Source organism: Calonectris borealis, chromosome 21, assembly GCF_964195595.1.
Source record: "Calonectris borealis chromosome 21, bCalBor7.hap1.2, whole genome shotgun sequence".
Classification (NCBI taxonomy): Eukaryota; Metazoa; Chordata; class Aves; order Procellariiformes; family Procellariidae; genus Calonectris; species Calonectris borealis.
This window is the reverse complement of record NC_134332.1, coordinates 6,966,555-6,981,114: the sequence shown is the minus strand read 5'-3', so window position 1 is coordinate 6,981,114 and position 14,560 is coordinate 6,966,555. Positions and strand designations below refer to the sequence as shown.

The 14,560-nt window shown below is 58.7% G+C and overlaps 1 protein-coding gene across 10 annotated transcripts in view; it reads right to left on the bottom strand.

Moving 5' to 3' along the window:
- The window catches only part of FUBP3 (far upstream element binding protein 3), a 41,023-nt gene extending 37,437 nt beyond the window's left edge, over window positions 1-3,586 (bottom strand). For 3 of the 10 annotated variants that reach the window (XM_075170528.1, XM_075170534.1, XM_075170529.1), the window contains exons 1-2: window positions 3,415-3,573; window positions 3,045-3,152 (exon numbers count right to left, since the gene is read on the bottom strand). In XM_075170528.1, coding sequence (XP_075026629.1) covers window positions 3,045-3,152; window positions 3,415-3,501 — 195 coding nt within the window. In that variant the 5' untranslated portion in view covers window positions 3,502-3,573. Of the gene's footprint in view, window positions 1-93; window positions 1,133-2,179; window positions 2,567-3,044; window positions 3,153-3,414 lie in introns of those variants that run through there. The other 7 variants (XM_075170530.1, XM_075170531.1, XM_075170539.1 and 4 more) reach the window with 6 other exon arrangements.
- Window positions 3,587-14,560: the final 10,974 nt, after the last annotated feature.

The following is a 14,560-nucleotide window of genomic DNA, read 5'->3' as shown; positions in this document are numbered from 1 at the left end:
AGGGATTTTAAACATACAGCCTGTTGACTCTCAGTAAGTCTCAGGATATTCATGCACTTTCAAGATACCCAAGATGGCACGCTACAGCCTTACCAAGCCATAGCCTTTCCTCTTCATAGTGTTCCCTCTTCATAGCGTTCCCAGAAATTCAGATTCAGGCAGTACATATGGCAGGTTACAAGAAGAATAGCACATGTATAGAGAGGGAACCAGTAAGTGCTGCAAACACATGCGTTGCACTGAAAATGAGAGTGGCAAGGAGAACAGGAGAGGGTAAGAACCAAGCAAGACACTGTTTTGTCAATAAGAACAAGACTCAAGGACAGTCTGATAGAAATCCATTTTTGTCCAAAGCACAGGCAGCTCTGCTTATTTTCTGATCCCGTTACTCAAAAGGGGAGCAAACATCCTCTCTCCCCCCCACCCCAAAATGCCACAGAAGAAAAGCCACCCTGCCTAGGAGCAGCCGGACAGATCAGTCACCACCTATGATCCATGAACTAATCCACTCACGTGAGGCGTGGTGCAGAAGACGCAGGACAGACTATCTCAAAGCCCCAGCATTCACTTGAAAAAGTAATTTTTGATACACCTCAAATATTTAAGAGTCCACAAAAAATCCAAACAAGTCCAGCACGAACATCGAAAGCAACACACAAATCATTTCTTTCAAAGGTATTCCAAATTTCTTACTCTTATCTCACCTCACACGCCAGTGACTTTGAGGAACACTGTTACTGTGATTGATCAGGAAAGTCTTCCCTGTCCTGAATTATTTTGTTATTAATAACTAAGCATTGTATTCCACAACCCAATTTTAATGACAGCGCTTTCATGAGAACTGAATTTCGTAAACTTGATTACTAGTGTTAAGTGTAAGATTAAACTTCGAGAGTTCAAATGTCAAGCGAGGGATGCCATACTAACCCACGAAGGAAGAACTATGACTGAGTTTTTTTTCCTCTGCTCCCTCATCCCCTTAAAGGAAAAGTAATACTCAGAAAAGGTTATGGCATTCGCCAGAAACAGTACAAAAGCTGACATCTACGTACCAGATCAGTATAGTTCAGGCAAATACAACATTAAATACACGCTGTGAAAGCTCTGCCGTCACCTCCAGAGAAGTGTTAGGTGTAACTGCCTTCACATCCCACCCGATTCTCAGCCAGGAGCTTCCATCACAGACTGCCTGGGTGGTGAGGTAAACATCCATCCACTGAGCAATGAAGACCATCTTCATTCACATTTGGTAACAAGTCACCAGTGACAATTTAGACCTGCTGAACTGTGCAGAAGACTACCTACTCCCTTACAAATCCTCTACAGAACTAGATTAAATCAAGTACTTTTGCAGGGGGGAAAATAGTTTAGCACTTGCCAATGATTCTTTTCATCCTACAAATACTAATGGAAAAAAAAATAAATCACATTCAACAGGCAGTATGTAACTCACTGCACAAAAATGTAGGCCACTGTGCTCCCATGAACACGTGCAGAGCGCACATTTCTCAACAGACTTGTTTCCAGCATGAAAAGATAGCAAGAAGGTTGCTACGCTGCAGCGCCTGACCCGAAGTTGGCAGCTTGGAAGATTTTGAAATCTTCCAGTTGAGACTAACTCAAGTCGTAGGCTCTTGGAAACCCAACACATTCTTTCAAGTACAATGAACTTAAGAACAGCAAAATCAGAGTAAGTGAGCACAGCTAGGTTACAGAATTATTTAATATTCCATCTCCTTCACGTGTGGGTTAGCGAGCCCCACAGATTCACCCTACAAACATGATGACAGCAACCACGCAACACCGATTCAGATCAGTTTTCAGTTAGTGCTATGTTTTAGCCTAATACCGTCCAAGGCATCCCACTTACACATTAACGTGTTACTGATCAGATGAGTGGTACGTATGGTGGCTCTTTCAACACACTCACAAAATAATTTCAACAAGCTGCAACTTACCAGCAAATAGTTATTTTCTTCTACATAAACAGGTTATTCAAAGATTATTCAACTGCTAGCAGGCGATAATATTACCAGATATTCAACGAGATGTTTTTGCAATGAGAGGCCTTCAGTAACAGACAACCAGGTCCAGACAAACACAGCTGCAATACCTCTCAATTTAACTGCATCACGTAGATAACCCTAGGCTAATAGCAAAGCTTTCAGACATCACATACCATCAAGGCCACAGCGCTTTGTTAGCCACTGAAAAAAGTGACGTGTGGCCTCATCCGGGAGGCAGCTAACACGCAACTTGCCTACTGCAATACTTATGCTGAAAAAGAAATCAACAACCGGCGAGCAGACTAGCTCGTGATCTCCTCTGGGAAGGTGCAGGGTGTCCATCTAGAACAGCGAGTGCCTCTGTACGGGTCGCTGAAGACCGCACAGAACATTGTTGCCATACTGATCCACAAGTGAGCTGCGAGTGACGGTACGCCACTTAAATTCCATTAGAGCGATCGCTTGAAAAGTCTTAGGGTCCAGCTTAGTTTCTTCAGAAGTTTCACAGTGAAATGAGAAAAGCGAGCCTGGGCAACAGAAGGAGATTTCTCCCACCTGGCCTGTAACATTGGAAAGAATAAAGTCAGGGTCTTTAAGCTCCAGCTGGGCTGTGGTCCTGGTGTTTAGCTGTATTACACCTTGTTAAAGTGCAGTTACTAAGCACGAGTAAAGTGCAACCTGTTCAGAGATGGAACAAACACCTGCGACAGACATGGAAGAAAAGATGCGATGAACAGTCACAAAATCTGCACTGTTAGCAGCAGCTTCTTGTTTCTGGAGCCACTTTCCACAAACCAAGCAGCACACAAATATTTGCAATATCCTGTACTGAAGACAAGGGCGTTGATTTCTGCAGGTCCGGGCGCTTTCCATTTTAGCGCTGTGTAAGTTCAGAGATTCCTTTGGGGAGCACTTCACTCCCCCCCTCTCTCCCAGCAAGGAACGCAAAGCTCCCCCTCTGCCAGGGTTTCTATCGATCAGCCTAACGCACAATTAAGGCCTCGTTTAAAAAACGAATTAACATCGGCTCACACCCACCCACTGCAAAGTGCACGACGACAGCTTCGCAGCAGAGAGCTCCCGCGGGCTGCAGGCCGCCTCCCTCCCCGCAGAGCTGCGTTTTTGCCGTGTCAGCCGCGACTCGCGCTGGAAGGAATTGTCAGAGAGCCCCGCCGCCGCCCCCCGCCTCTCCCCCGGCCTGCCCCTCTCCCCGGAGCCCCGGCGCCGCCGCCCCCCGCACGGACAGCTCCGGGGCTCCTGAGAGAGGCCGCTGGCTCCGGCCTCCCGGGAGAGGTGCAGCGGGGCCGCGGCCCTGCCCCTCACGGCGGCTCCCCGCCCCGCCTCAGCCCCGCGGCCTAGCGGCGCCCCGCGGCCTCCTCCCGCCCCCAGCCCGCCAGCCGGCTCCTACCTGCCGGACCCGGTGCAGAGCGTCGACGAACCCCTCGGGCTTGATCCCCACGGGCGCTGCGCTCTGCCCCTGCGCCAGCTCCGCCATGACACGCGCCCCGCGCCCGCCCGCCGCCGCGCCGTCCCGCCGCTCCGCCCGGGGACCCGCACCCGGAAAGGGAAAGAGCCCCCCGCTTCCGCCGGAAGTGGGCCGGCGGGGCGGGGGCGCCGCGGCGGGGCGGGGCCGGGGGGGGGGCTCGCGCCGCACGTCACGGCCGCTCACGTGCCGGACGGGAGGGGAGGGGGGGGTCAGGGCGGGGCGAGCCCCTGCCCCGCCCCACGGGACCCCGCCCGCCACCGGGCGCCCGCGGGCGTGGGGGCAGCCCGGGACCCCCCTGCCCGCAGGGGACCGCCGCGCCTGCCCCTGCCAGCGCCTGCCGGCGCGGCCCCGCCTGTGCCGGCCCCTGCCAGCCCCGGCCACCCCGGCCCTGCCAGAGCCGGGCCCCGCCAGTCCCTGCCAGCCCGGCCCTGCCTGGGCCACCCCTGCCAGGCCGGGCCATGTCCTCCCTGCCACCCTGTCCCTGCCTGGGCCATCCCCTCCCTGCCACCCTGTCCCTATGCCATCCCCTCCCTATGCCATCCCCTCCCTGCCACCCTGTCCCTGGGCCATCCCCTCCCTGCCACCCTGTCCCTATGCCATCCCCTCCCTGCCATCCCTGCCACCCTGTCCCTGGGCCATCCGCTCCCTGCCACCCTGTCCCTGGGCCATCCCCTCCCTGCCATCCCTGCCACCCTGTCCCTGCCTGGGCCATCCCCTCCCTGCCACCCTGTCCCTGCCTGGGCCATCCTGTGCCGTCCCCTTTGTCCCTGCTGTGGTGGTGGCCACAGAGGTGCCCCACCAGCAAGCACCATTTAACACCCTCCGGGGAAACGCATCGTCGCACCGTGCCCACTCCCTGCCTGTTTTCGTGCATGTATTTGAGGACCGTGTTTCAGACCCACGTGGCCATGGCTGGACACTGCCATGGTGTGCCCAGGGCTCCCGGACGCGGGGTGCTGCCCTGCTCCTTGGAGCCCTCCAGCCGAGACCTGGAGCTCCCAGAGGTGCCTGGGCACCTCCCCGTCCTCTGGGCCAGAGCCCCCAGGTCTGATTAAGCCCTCAGTCACAACCCTCCCACCGCCACGGACCAGCAGGAGACTCTGGGATGATGCAAGGACCAGTTAGTCAAGGATTAATGCAAAGGACATGCAAAGCTTATTCCTCAAGCAGGGCGCTGCTGGAGGGCCCCTGCCCAGACCTTACAGCCCGGGACATCTGGGTGATGGCGGTGCTTTTTGGGGGGTGTTCCACAAGGGCTGCCACCCAACCTGCTGCCCGGGCACTGACCCTTTCAGGTGGGGGTGCACGCCCGCTGTGGGGTTGAGCGTTCACCTATCCTCCAGGATATGAGAGCAACGCCTTGCTGTGGGATGGTGGCACGGCATGGGGGGGGCAAGGGGCAGCGGGTGTCAGCTCTGCCGGTTGGGTCCCCAGAGCAAAAAGGAGGGGGTCAGTTGTGGGATCCCAGGTCCGGCGATTGGTCCCGCCAGCCGGGCAACATGGGGGGCCTTGGCCTAAACCCCCCCACCCCGGTGAAGCCGCATGAATGGGTGGGAGATATTATCTCCCAAATTGCAGCCCGCAGCCAGCTCCTGGCGCGGCTGGGTTTGCACGCTGAGCCTGGAAGAGCAGCCCTCGGCTGGCTGCAGGATCGGGTGCTGCAGCCCCTGATGTCCTTTGCGCCTTTATTCTTCTGCTGTGACGGGGACGGAGCCGCGGGTCAGGAGGGTTTGTGTCCGCTGGGTTTCCTACCCGGCACTGCCGCTGCAACCTGCAATAGTCCAAGTTTAATCCCAGACCCCCTTTCCCAAAGCCACCCAGTATTAAATTCAAAATTTAAACTATGACCCGAGTTGTGTTGTGTTCCTTCTCAGCTGTTTCTTGCTCTTTCCAGTTTCATGCATCTCATTTGCGCCTACATGAGTAGGCGGGAATTGCTGAGGACGATGAAATTATCTGGTGGCTTTCCAAGAGCAGGGAACATGCTTCTTCACTGGGATGCACAGTCTGCTGCCGGTCACCTACGTCACACCAGTGGGCCTGCTGATCACCAGCCTTTCCTCCTTTCAGAAGTCTGGATCATTTTCTTAAGCAAAACACCTATTTATTTTAGGCGAAAGGAACACAGCCCATGAGGGAAGGATTTTAAGATGATCTGTATCACCGCAGCTTCCCCATCATCTTCCGACCATGGTGGAGGCAACTTCTCCAGCCACGCCAGAGAGTGCCCAGGGCTTTGCTTCTTCCTCTCTTGCAAACAGCCCGGAGACTTTGCTGGATTCAAGGACTTTTTCCCGTCCTAGCCCTGGCCGGGAAGACCCCACAGGCTCAGCACCAGCTACCCCTTTCCCCGGGCAGGTCCGGGTGGGGGGATCCCCACGACAGCCCCATTCGGCTCTTGGGGATACCCTGCCCTGAGCAGAATTCGCCCTGCGACCCCCCAGCTAACGCCAACCTCAAAGTGGCTGCAAAAAAAGGTGGCCAAATCTGAAGCCTAATGCCCCCGGCGCTGGGACGCCGGCAGAGAGAAGCCGTAGGCTCCGCTGCCAGACCCAGCGCGGTGCCCGGGGCTTGAGAGCCGAGTTTCGGCAGTCTCAAGCCCTGGCAAGAGATGGAGGAGCCTCCTCGGTGCTGGGCAAGACTGGGGCCGAGGGACCAGGCTGCCAGGAGGGTGACGGCAAGCCCCGGCGCTGGGTGGACAGGGACGGCTGGGAGGGAGCCCGGCAAGAAGACGACATCAGACAGCAATTGAAAAGAAGGAAATTACAGGCCTTAAACACTTCCAGAAACAAATTTCTGATGTAAATCTTCCTTTTGAGGGGGAAAAAAAAAAAAAAAAGGGAAAAAAAAGAAAGGAGTGATTCTACGCCTCCATCACCCGCCTCCCCCCGCCCGAGACACACACACCTTCACACACACACGCGCTGAAATTAGTTGTGACAGCTGAAATTCTCCTCTCGTCCGACGCCGTTTGACAGGGTACTTAAAAAAGGAGGAGGAAAAAAAAAAAAAAAGGAGAAGAAGAAGAAAAGGGAAAGTGGTTTGGTGTCGCGTGGGGGAGGCGGAGGGGGGTGATGGGGTGCGGGGTTTCAAGTGATACGAGGCGCATAATTCAGGCTTCTTGGATTGCAAAAGCTCCTCTTACCTAAAGGGCCTGCTGCCTTTATTTTTATCCAAATGGCTCAATTACTGCAAAGCCCCACAGAGAAAATTATGGATGTTTGCCTCTATTTTTCTCCCCTTGTCTCGACAACTGTAGATATTTTGTTTTCCTTCTTTCCATCTCTTTTTTTTTTTTTTTCCCCCCTTTTGGTGGTGGTGGGTGCGGGGGGTGGAAGGTGGCTGGGGACCAGGATGGAGGATGGATGGGGAGATGCGGGGGACCCAAGGCGAGGGACGGGGCGCTGGCGCGCGGTGGCCCTGCCACCATCACACAACTTTGTCCTCTCTCCATCTCCCCCGTGTCACCTCGCACCTTTGGCTCCTCGCGTCCCCCTCGTCCCCGCGTCCCCCACCCTTCTCCCTTCCTCCAGCCCTCTCTCCCTCTCTTCTTCCCCACCTCCCTCCTCTCCTTCCCCCTGCCCTCCTCCCCGTCACCCCCTCCCTGTGCCTCTCAAAGCCACCATAATAGCAGCTTGTTTGGCACTTCACTTGGTCTCAATGAGAAAATTCCCCCCTCTCCCTCTTTTTGCCTTAGTTATTTCCAAACCCTGCAATAGCTCCTTTGCTCGGGGCTGCGGGAAGTGCCCATTTTTCAACATTTTTCTTTGGCTTATGTTTGTCATCCTCTGAATTACCGCACCGGGGAGTCCAGTCAGTCCGACACCGGGCCCTGCTATTCACGCTTCTCCTGCTCCTTGAGATCATGTAGGGAGAAATTAGTTATTTATTTCGAGCACCACTGCAATGCACTTCCCCGCAGAAGTGTTTGTTTTGATCCCCCGCTGGAAAAGGAGGCTCCGCAGGGAGCGCGGCACGGCGGCAGCGCCGGGCCCGGCAGGAGACGCGGTGAGGGCAGGGCAGGGTGCGGGCAGCCCCGGGGGCTCCCGGGAGAGGTGTGAGCATGGAGACCCCCAGCAAACATGTGGCTCGTGAGAGGGGTCCCCACCACGCTGAGATGTTTCCCCGAGGCTGCTCCTGGAGCAGATGCTCTCTGCAGGTCCTGAGAGTTTCCAGGTGATGTCCCATCAGGAAACCTGGTTGTCCGTGGTTTTATCCCTAGATCAGCCATGCCATGGTGAGATGGATCCCGACACCTCATGGCGCCGGGGGAGCATCCCACCCCAAGGTGGCCATGGCTGCACCAGGGAGTGCAACCCAGGAGGCACTGAAAAACCGGGCAGATTTGGTGGCTGGAGGGAAAAAACCCTGCTCCAGCCCACGGTCCCCAGACACGGTCCCCAGCCCTGCTCGCCGGCTGCTGTCCTGCCCACCTCGTCCCCCTTTGCAGAGCGGTGCCAGCCCTGCACGGGCAGCCGGGCTTTTGGGCAAGGGCAACGCAAACTGGGGAACATTCACCAGCTCAGAGATAGTCCCAGACGATGGGAGACGGGCAGGACGCTGCCTGTCCTTGGAGGTCATAACCTACCTCCCCTCTTCCCTGTGCCACGGTCAGGAGCCAGCGAGTCCCATCGCTGAGCCCACTGGTGCCGTTGCAGGCCAGGCTGGCATCGCCACAGCTCCGTAGCCGCCCCGGCAGTCAGGAGGATGCTGCCAACTGAGCCCTTCTCCTTGCGGAGACGCCGTGGGCAGGCACGGGCAGCACCGGCACCGGCTGCGGCAGGCTGCCGGGGAAGGGGCCCAGGGAGCTGCAGCTTTAAAGAAAGAAGAGGAGCAGCGGGAGGAAGAAAATGCAAAATTGGCCCAGTGGGTAGACCTGCTATTTAAGTGCAGTTGAGAAGCGAGCGGGAAGAATTACAGGAGAAATGATAGTGCCCTGACAGCTGCCATTTCCCACTGCCAGTCTCCCCTAATGGAGTCCTAATGTAGTGGTGGGCTCTTTGCTGACAGCCCAGCCCGAGACAGGGCTCGTCTTTGTGCTGGTGACAGATGGGACAGTCCGGCAACAAACCTGTAATCCTCTGATTTCTGCCGCTGGCTCAGCTTAACCCCTTCATCCCCCGGCACCGGCTCGCTGCCCAGGTGTGTGGCTGGCGTGGGGTCCGTCCTGCCCCCGTGGTCCCCCATCGACCCGCTGCGGTGTGCCGGGTCTGGCAGCGAAGCAAGGCGCTGGGAAGAGGAGGCAGCTGCCTGCAGCTCCCTCCGCATCGCTCGGCCGCTGCTGGCCGGGGCCGTGCGTCACCAAACCGAGCCGGAGCAGGCGGCAGCGCGGCTCCCTGCGGGGAAAGCAAAAAACCGGACCCCGCTCTGGCCGGGTTCCCCGTGCCGCTCTGCCCGTGTGACATTTCAGCGGGCAGGTGAGCGCGGGCAGGTGTGCTCTGCGGCACGGCGCCCGCCGGGAGGGCTCTGGGCTGCCTGCCCGGCACAGCACCCGCTGGGAGCCTCCCGCTACCGCTGGCTGCCGGCTCTGGCACCGAACCTCCTTGCCTGCCTCAAATTAGCCCCAAACCAGGGTAGGATTAGACAGTTTTAAGCTAAGAGGTGTGACAGTTCCCCCCGCCAAGACCAGGCTGTCTTGACTACGTGCAGCTCCGGTCCTGCTCCCTGGGACGCCGGGGGTGGCAGCGGGAAAAGCTGCTGGAGTTTTTCTGCAGAAAAATAAATGCAGCTACTCCACCCACTTGTCTGTCTGCTGGGGGGAAGGCTGGGAGTGCTGGGGGACCCTCTGCGGCACAGGGATGGGCAGAGGGATGCTCTCGCCCTTGGGATGCAAAGGGATAGAGATTAACCGCCTGCTGATCTCTTCTCCCTCATCCCAAAGGGCCCAAAGGATCCCTGGGGAGGGATTTTTGGATGCTTCTCCGTTAAGCAAAGGTCCAAGTCCCTCTGCCTCCTTCCCAGCATGGAGCATCTCTCATCCTATCTGCCCTCCTACGCGCGTCTGGGTCTCCATCCCCTCCGGTGAAACCCCCCGGCATCCTTCCAAGCTGCCAGGGAGCTCTCTCCCATCAGCACGGCGAAGCCAGCGCTTCTCAGCCTCCAGACACAGAGCCATCACCCCGGGGTCACAGGCACCGAGCAAAAAGTCACCAGCCCGGTGGGGTCCCAGCACCCTCCTCATCTCCCCCCCAACCTCCCATCCCACCGGCAGCGTGCCTGCCTGCTTTCCTGCCCGGGCAGGAGTTAGCAGGCAGGACAGAGAGCTCCAGGCAGCTCTGCTGGCTCCATCTGCTCGTCCATCCTGGTGCAAAGGGGGGTCCTGAGCTGAGCCCCGTTCCTGGCTCTGCAACCATCCTCTCCAGCCGATCCGGACCTACCTGGGGCCAGAGGGAATAGAAACATCTCCATCCCGCATCCCTGCCCCACCAACCCCTGGGAAGCAGCTGAGACCCCAGGACCGATCCTGGTGGATGCTGAGGGTCCCCATCACCCTCTGCTCAGCAGGGACCCTCAGTCCCCGGCAGCCTTGGACCCTCCCCGGCAGGAAAGCGCAATGCAGCGCGCGCAGGTCCTCGGCACAATTAGCCAACAAGTGGCTGTTTTGTGAGGGATTGTTGCTGATGTGTTTTAAGTGGCTTTCTGAGTGGAAAATGTGAGGCGCTGGAGAGGCCGGCAGACAAAGAGGGGGATGCATTAGGTTTTATTGGTCTGCTTCGCGCACATCTGACATCACTCCGCGGAGCAAGTTCTGCCCGGCTTTGGGGAAAATGAAAAATAAAGCAAGAAAAAGGGGCCAAGGGTACAGGGGCGGGGGGAAGGCGAACGATTCAAGCAGGCAAGTGGGAGCTTAATAGCAGGAGACACTGGAGCAAACTGTGTCAACCAGATGGGACCCGGGTGCCGCGGGAGGAGAGGGGAATTAGCCAACCCGCGCTTTGTTCCAGCAGAAAGCGCGGCCCTCTCCCCCCAGGAGCTGCCTACATGTGATATAATACAGCCCCTTTCAGCCGCTAAGCTGGCCAAGGACAAAAGTCACCGATAAATAGCGAGAGGGCGAGGCTGAAAGCAAAAGGCAGAGTTGCCAAGAGCCCCCGCTTTCTCCTCGGGCTGCCCGCGCTGCCGCGCATCTGCCCTGGCCGCCGGCGCGGGGACGCGTGGGCACGGCGATGACGGGGCTGGGAGCGATGCCGTGGGACGGGGCTGGGGGCAGGAGGGGTTTTGGAGGCACGGAGCCTTCAGCAGGGGCGGTTGCAGCCTGCGTGGCGTTTGAGGGTTATCTATGTTTTCTGTCTTGATTCCCTTAGCCAAGCTGTTAGAGCCGGAGCCCCCGTGCCGCGAGCATCCCCAGCGCGTGTTGGGAAGGGCTGCAGGCTGCCGTCCCGGCCGTGTCTCCCGGCAGTCCACCCCTTGGGCTTATTAAGCCAAGGTGCATCCTTCACCTCCACTTCCAGGCTCCTGTAAAAACACCCCCAGCACCAAATAAAACAGTTCAAAAATCCCTCACCCAGCCCCGAACGCCGGGGAGCCAGAAGCAGACCCCCCCCGAGCGCTCTCCCTGCAGCCGCCTGCTCACGGCCATCGTCATCCCTCGGTTCCTCTGCCCAGTTCATCCAGAGCCCGGTGAGCACCCTGCGCCCCCACCCACTGCTGCCCCCCTGCCCACGGCAGCCCCACGCCTGCTGGGTGGGGGGCTTGAAGGCTGAAGCCACCCCAGCTCCTCGGGTTTTGGACCCAAAGGCACCCCAGCCATCGCGCCCCGGCACAGAGCTCAAGACCCGCAAACATTTGCTGGAAGGAGACCCTGAACACCCCCACTCTGAGCTGGCACCCCCCAGTTTGGGGTCTCCCTCCCCTCCCAGCTCCCGGCAGGGCCCCAGCCTGGCCAAGCACTAAACCAGCCGTGGGGTTGTGCAAACAAGTGGGACCCCCAGAGGGGTCTTCCTTGCTCTTGCGGAAATATTGATCCAGATAAACCAGGGAGACACATTAGGTGCCCCGGGGGGGTCAGGAGATCAGCGGCTCAGCTGGCCGCCCGCTGCCCCGTGCCCATGGGGTCTGGGATGGGCAAGGGGAGCGCCGGGGGCCCCGGGAAGCCCCTTACGCCGCCAAGGGGGCCAGGGCCAAAGTGCTTTTGCCAAGGGGAGGTAAAACAAATCGATGAGGGGCCGCCGTGACACGCTGACCCTGGCGCTGAGCCGTGGTTTTAACGCCTGACAGTAAATCTGGGCGGGGGGCTCGGAGGCAGATGGCTGGAGTGGGGAGGCGAGACGGGGCACTTGCTGGTGGGATGAGGCAAGGGCAAGAGCACCCAAACCGAGCCAAGGCCCCGGGGAAGGGAGAGGAGGTGGGAGAGGATGCTGACACAAGGATGGGTGATGCCTCTGCCGTGACCGGGATGCCTCTCGTAGCCGAGCATCACTCCCGAGCAGCTCCTCCTGCCGCCGCACGTGCCTTGGTCGGGCTGGGAAGGCTGTAGGGTGCCTGAGCAGAGACACCCCGAGGCTTTCTCCAAACCCATTTCCATCCAGCCGAGGGGAAGCATCCCCTCCAGACGGAGGTCTCGGTTTCCAGCCGTCGGCTCCTCGTTCCCACCTCCCATCTCTCACCCCCCGCCGAAGCCAGAGGAGAGGGCAGGAAGGCACCAACGGCCGCGGATCCGGTTACCTGCGGCCAACAAAACCTACCTGTCCCTTCCCTGCCGCTCCCCCTGCCCCCTCTCTGGGGGGATGGACCAGAAGGACCCCCCAGGCCCTTCCCGAGCATCGCTGGGTCGCTGCCTGCTGCGATCGAGTGACCAGATGGATGGCGGGCTCGCGCCGCAGCCTCCTCTGTGGGTCCCTTGTCCCCCCCCCAGCCGGCTGAGCTTTGACACTCTGTCCCCCCGGGGCAGCCTTTTGTCAGGGGCGTGCAGAAGGGCCCCTGTGTCCCTCTGATCCCCGCCGGCCCCATGGCAGTGCGTCCCCGGCCGGAGCATAAAGCTGGCTTTCAGGGAACCGGCGTTGGGAAACTCCCGGGGAAGAAGGAAGGGAGCTTCTTGTTAAATGGGGAGACAAAGCCACCTTGTTAAGGGGTTTACAAAGGCGACCATCTCCCCCTTGCCTGGGAAGCTCACGGCCGGCGACTCCCAACCTCACCGGGGGGATGGCTTTCCCTCGGAAAGATAGAAACGCTTAATAGCCGTGCTGTGCTGCAGCCCCGTGACCCGCGTGCTCCCAGGAACCCGCTCGGAGCCGCGTCTCCGAAGGAAAATGGGGACCAAATGCTCATTGCGGGGTGTCCCGTGGTTTTCCCGTGGGTGCATTGCCGGTAGCGCTGTCCCTGCCGAGGGAACGCCATCCTTGGCGCTGCTGGACCATTACCAGCACCCAGGGACCACTGCCTGCCCCAAATTACATGCCGTTGGGTAGCACAAGAGGATTTTCTCCCCCTCCCTTGGGAGAGGTGGGCTGGGGTCCCCTCCCACACAGATGGGGAGATGGAGCCCCAGGAAGGGACATGATGGGGACAGAGTCCCACAGGGCGCAGCCACCCAAGACCTTCCTGCTTCCCTCCTGCAAAACATCGCCCCTTTTGCTCCCTTTCTCCAAGCAATAAAATAAAGTTTAAGCAAAAACCCAGTGGCCCTACAGCTGCTCTGTCCCCCTGGGAGTTTTCTCTTAACACCCATCTATTCTTACTGTCTTTTGCAGGAAACAGTCCCTGCCCCAAACAGCAGGATTTTGACACGACCTTCGTGGGAGCTGATGGTGGCTCAGCCTCCGAGGGGTCCCCCCAAGCCCCTGGGCCCCCCATTTTGCAGACCACATCTGGGCGCTCATCACCCTGTGGTCATATCCAAACCCCCAGGACGCGTTGCCCAAACCTGTGCATTGTTCTGAGTTGTTCTTGGCAACGCTTGCGCTAAAAATCCACATGCGTATTAAACCTTAAACCCGGTAATTACCTTTACCTTCAGAGAAACGGGAAAATTGATTTTGCCATAGTGATGCAGCAGGCTGTGGTCGCCAGCGTTGGCTGGTCAGCTTATAAAAACCGGGACCCCCTGGGCATGTACAAAGCCCACCTGGGCACAACAGCCAAGCCGGGCAGGGGAGGGGGAGACCTGCCTCTGCTAGCAATCCCTAGGGATGGGCAAAACAGGCCAAGCCCCGTGCGATGAGCCCTGCCAGGCAGCGAGCATGTTGCCAAAAAAGCCAAATTAACAGCAAGGAGCTTTTCCCCCTGCTTTTCCCTGTGGCACACGCTTGCCTCCCACCTACGCTTGCAGGTGGCACTCTGAGGGGTCCTCATCCCTCCTGGCATCGTCCCCACATCCTCCTCCTCTTCTCCCTGGGAAATGTCATCCCCGGGTTAGCGAGGCTGAAGGACACATAACCTCTGCTCTGAGCCAGCAAACGTGAGCTGCTGCGGCCGCCCGTGCCGCGTGGTGCCACCCTGGGTGCCGGTCCTGCGCCGGGAAGCCTCAACCACAGGTCTGCACCCCATGGGGCCAGGCTGGAGGCAGCTCTGCCTCGCCAAGACCAGCAATAAATTGTTCTGCTGCAGCTTTAAAGAAGCGTGTCTGCTCCTTGGCTGGCTGCAGGGCTGGTGGCAGCGGGCAGAGCCAGAGGACACCTGCGGAGATCCTGTACAGCTGGGGAAGATTAGCCTTTTCCACTAGACAAGACCCATTACCATGTTCCAATATACCATCACTTCCGCTAGGAGAGCCTGTAGATGAGATATCGATTGCAGTGACCCCGGACAAGCCCTTCCCCAGAGCCTGGGAGGGTGGCAAAGCAGCCCCACGGCACGGCCTGCAGTGCAAAGAGGGGGTGCAGCTTCCCAAGGGTATCCCCAGGGATCCCCAACCCCACAGCGGTGAGGGGCTGCCTTGGAGCAGGCTGGAGCTTGAGCAATGGGTGATGCTACGGAGGGATGTGCAGAAGAGCTTCAAAGCCCAGCAGTGACCCAGGTCCCTTCCTGGGGTCCCTCCGGGCTCTTCCCAGCCACAGCTCTGCCCTGGTGACGGGGAGCCCCCAGCCCGCGCTCGCTGCCCTTACAGCCGGGTGGGTGTTGTAAAAACAAA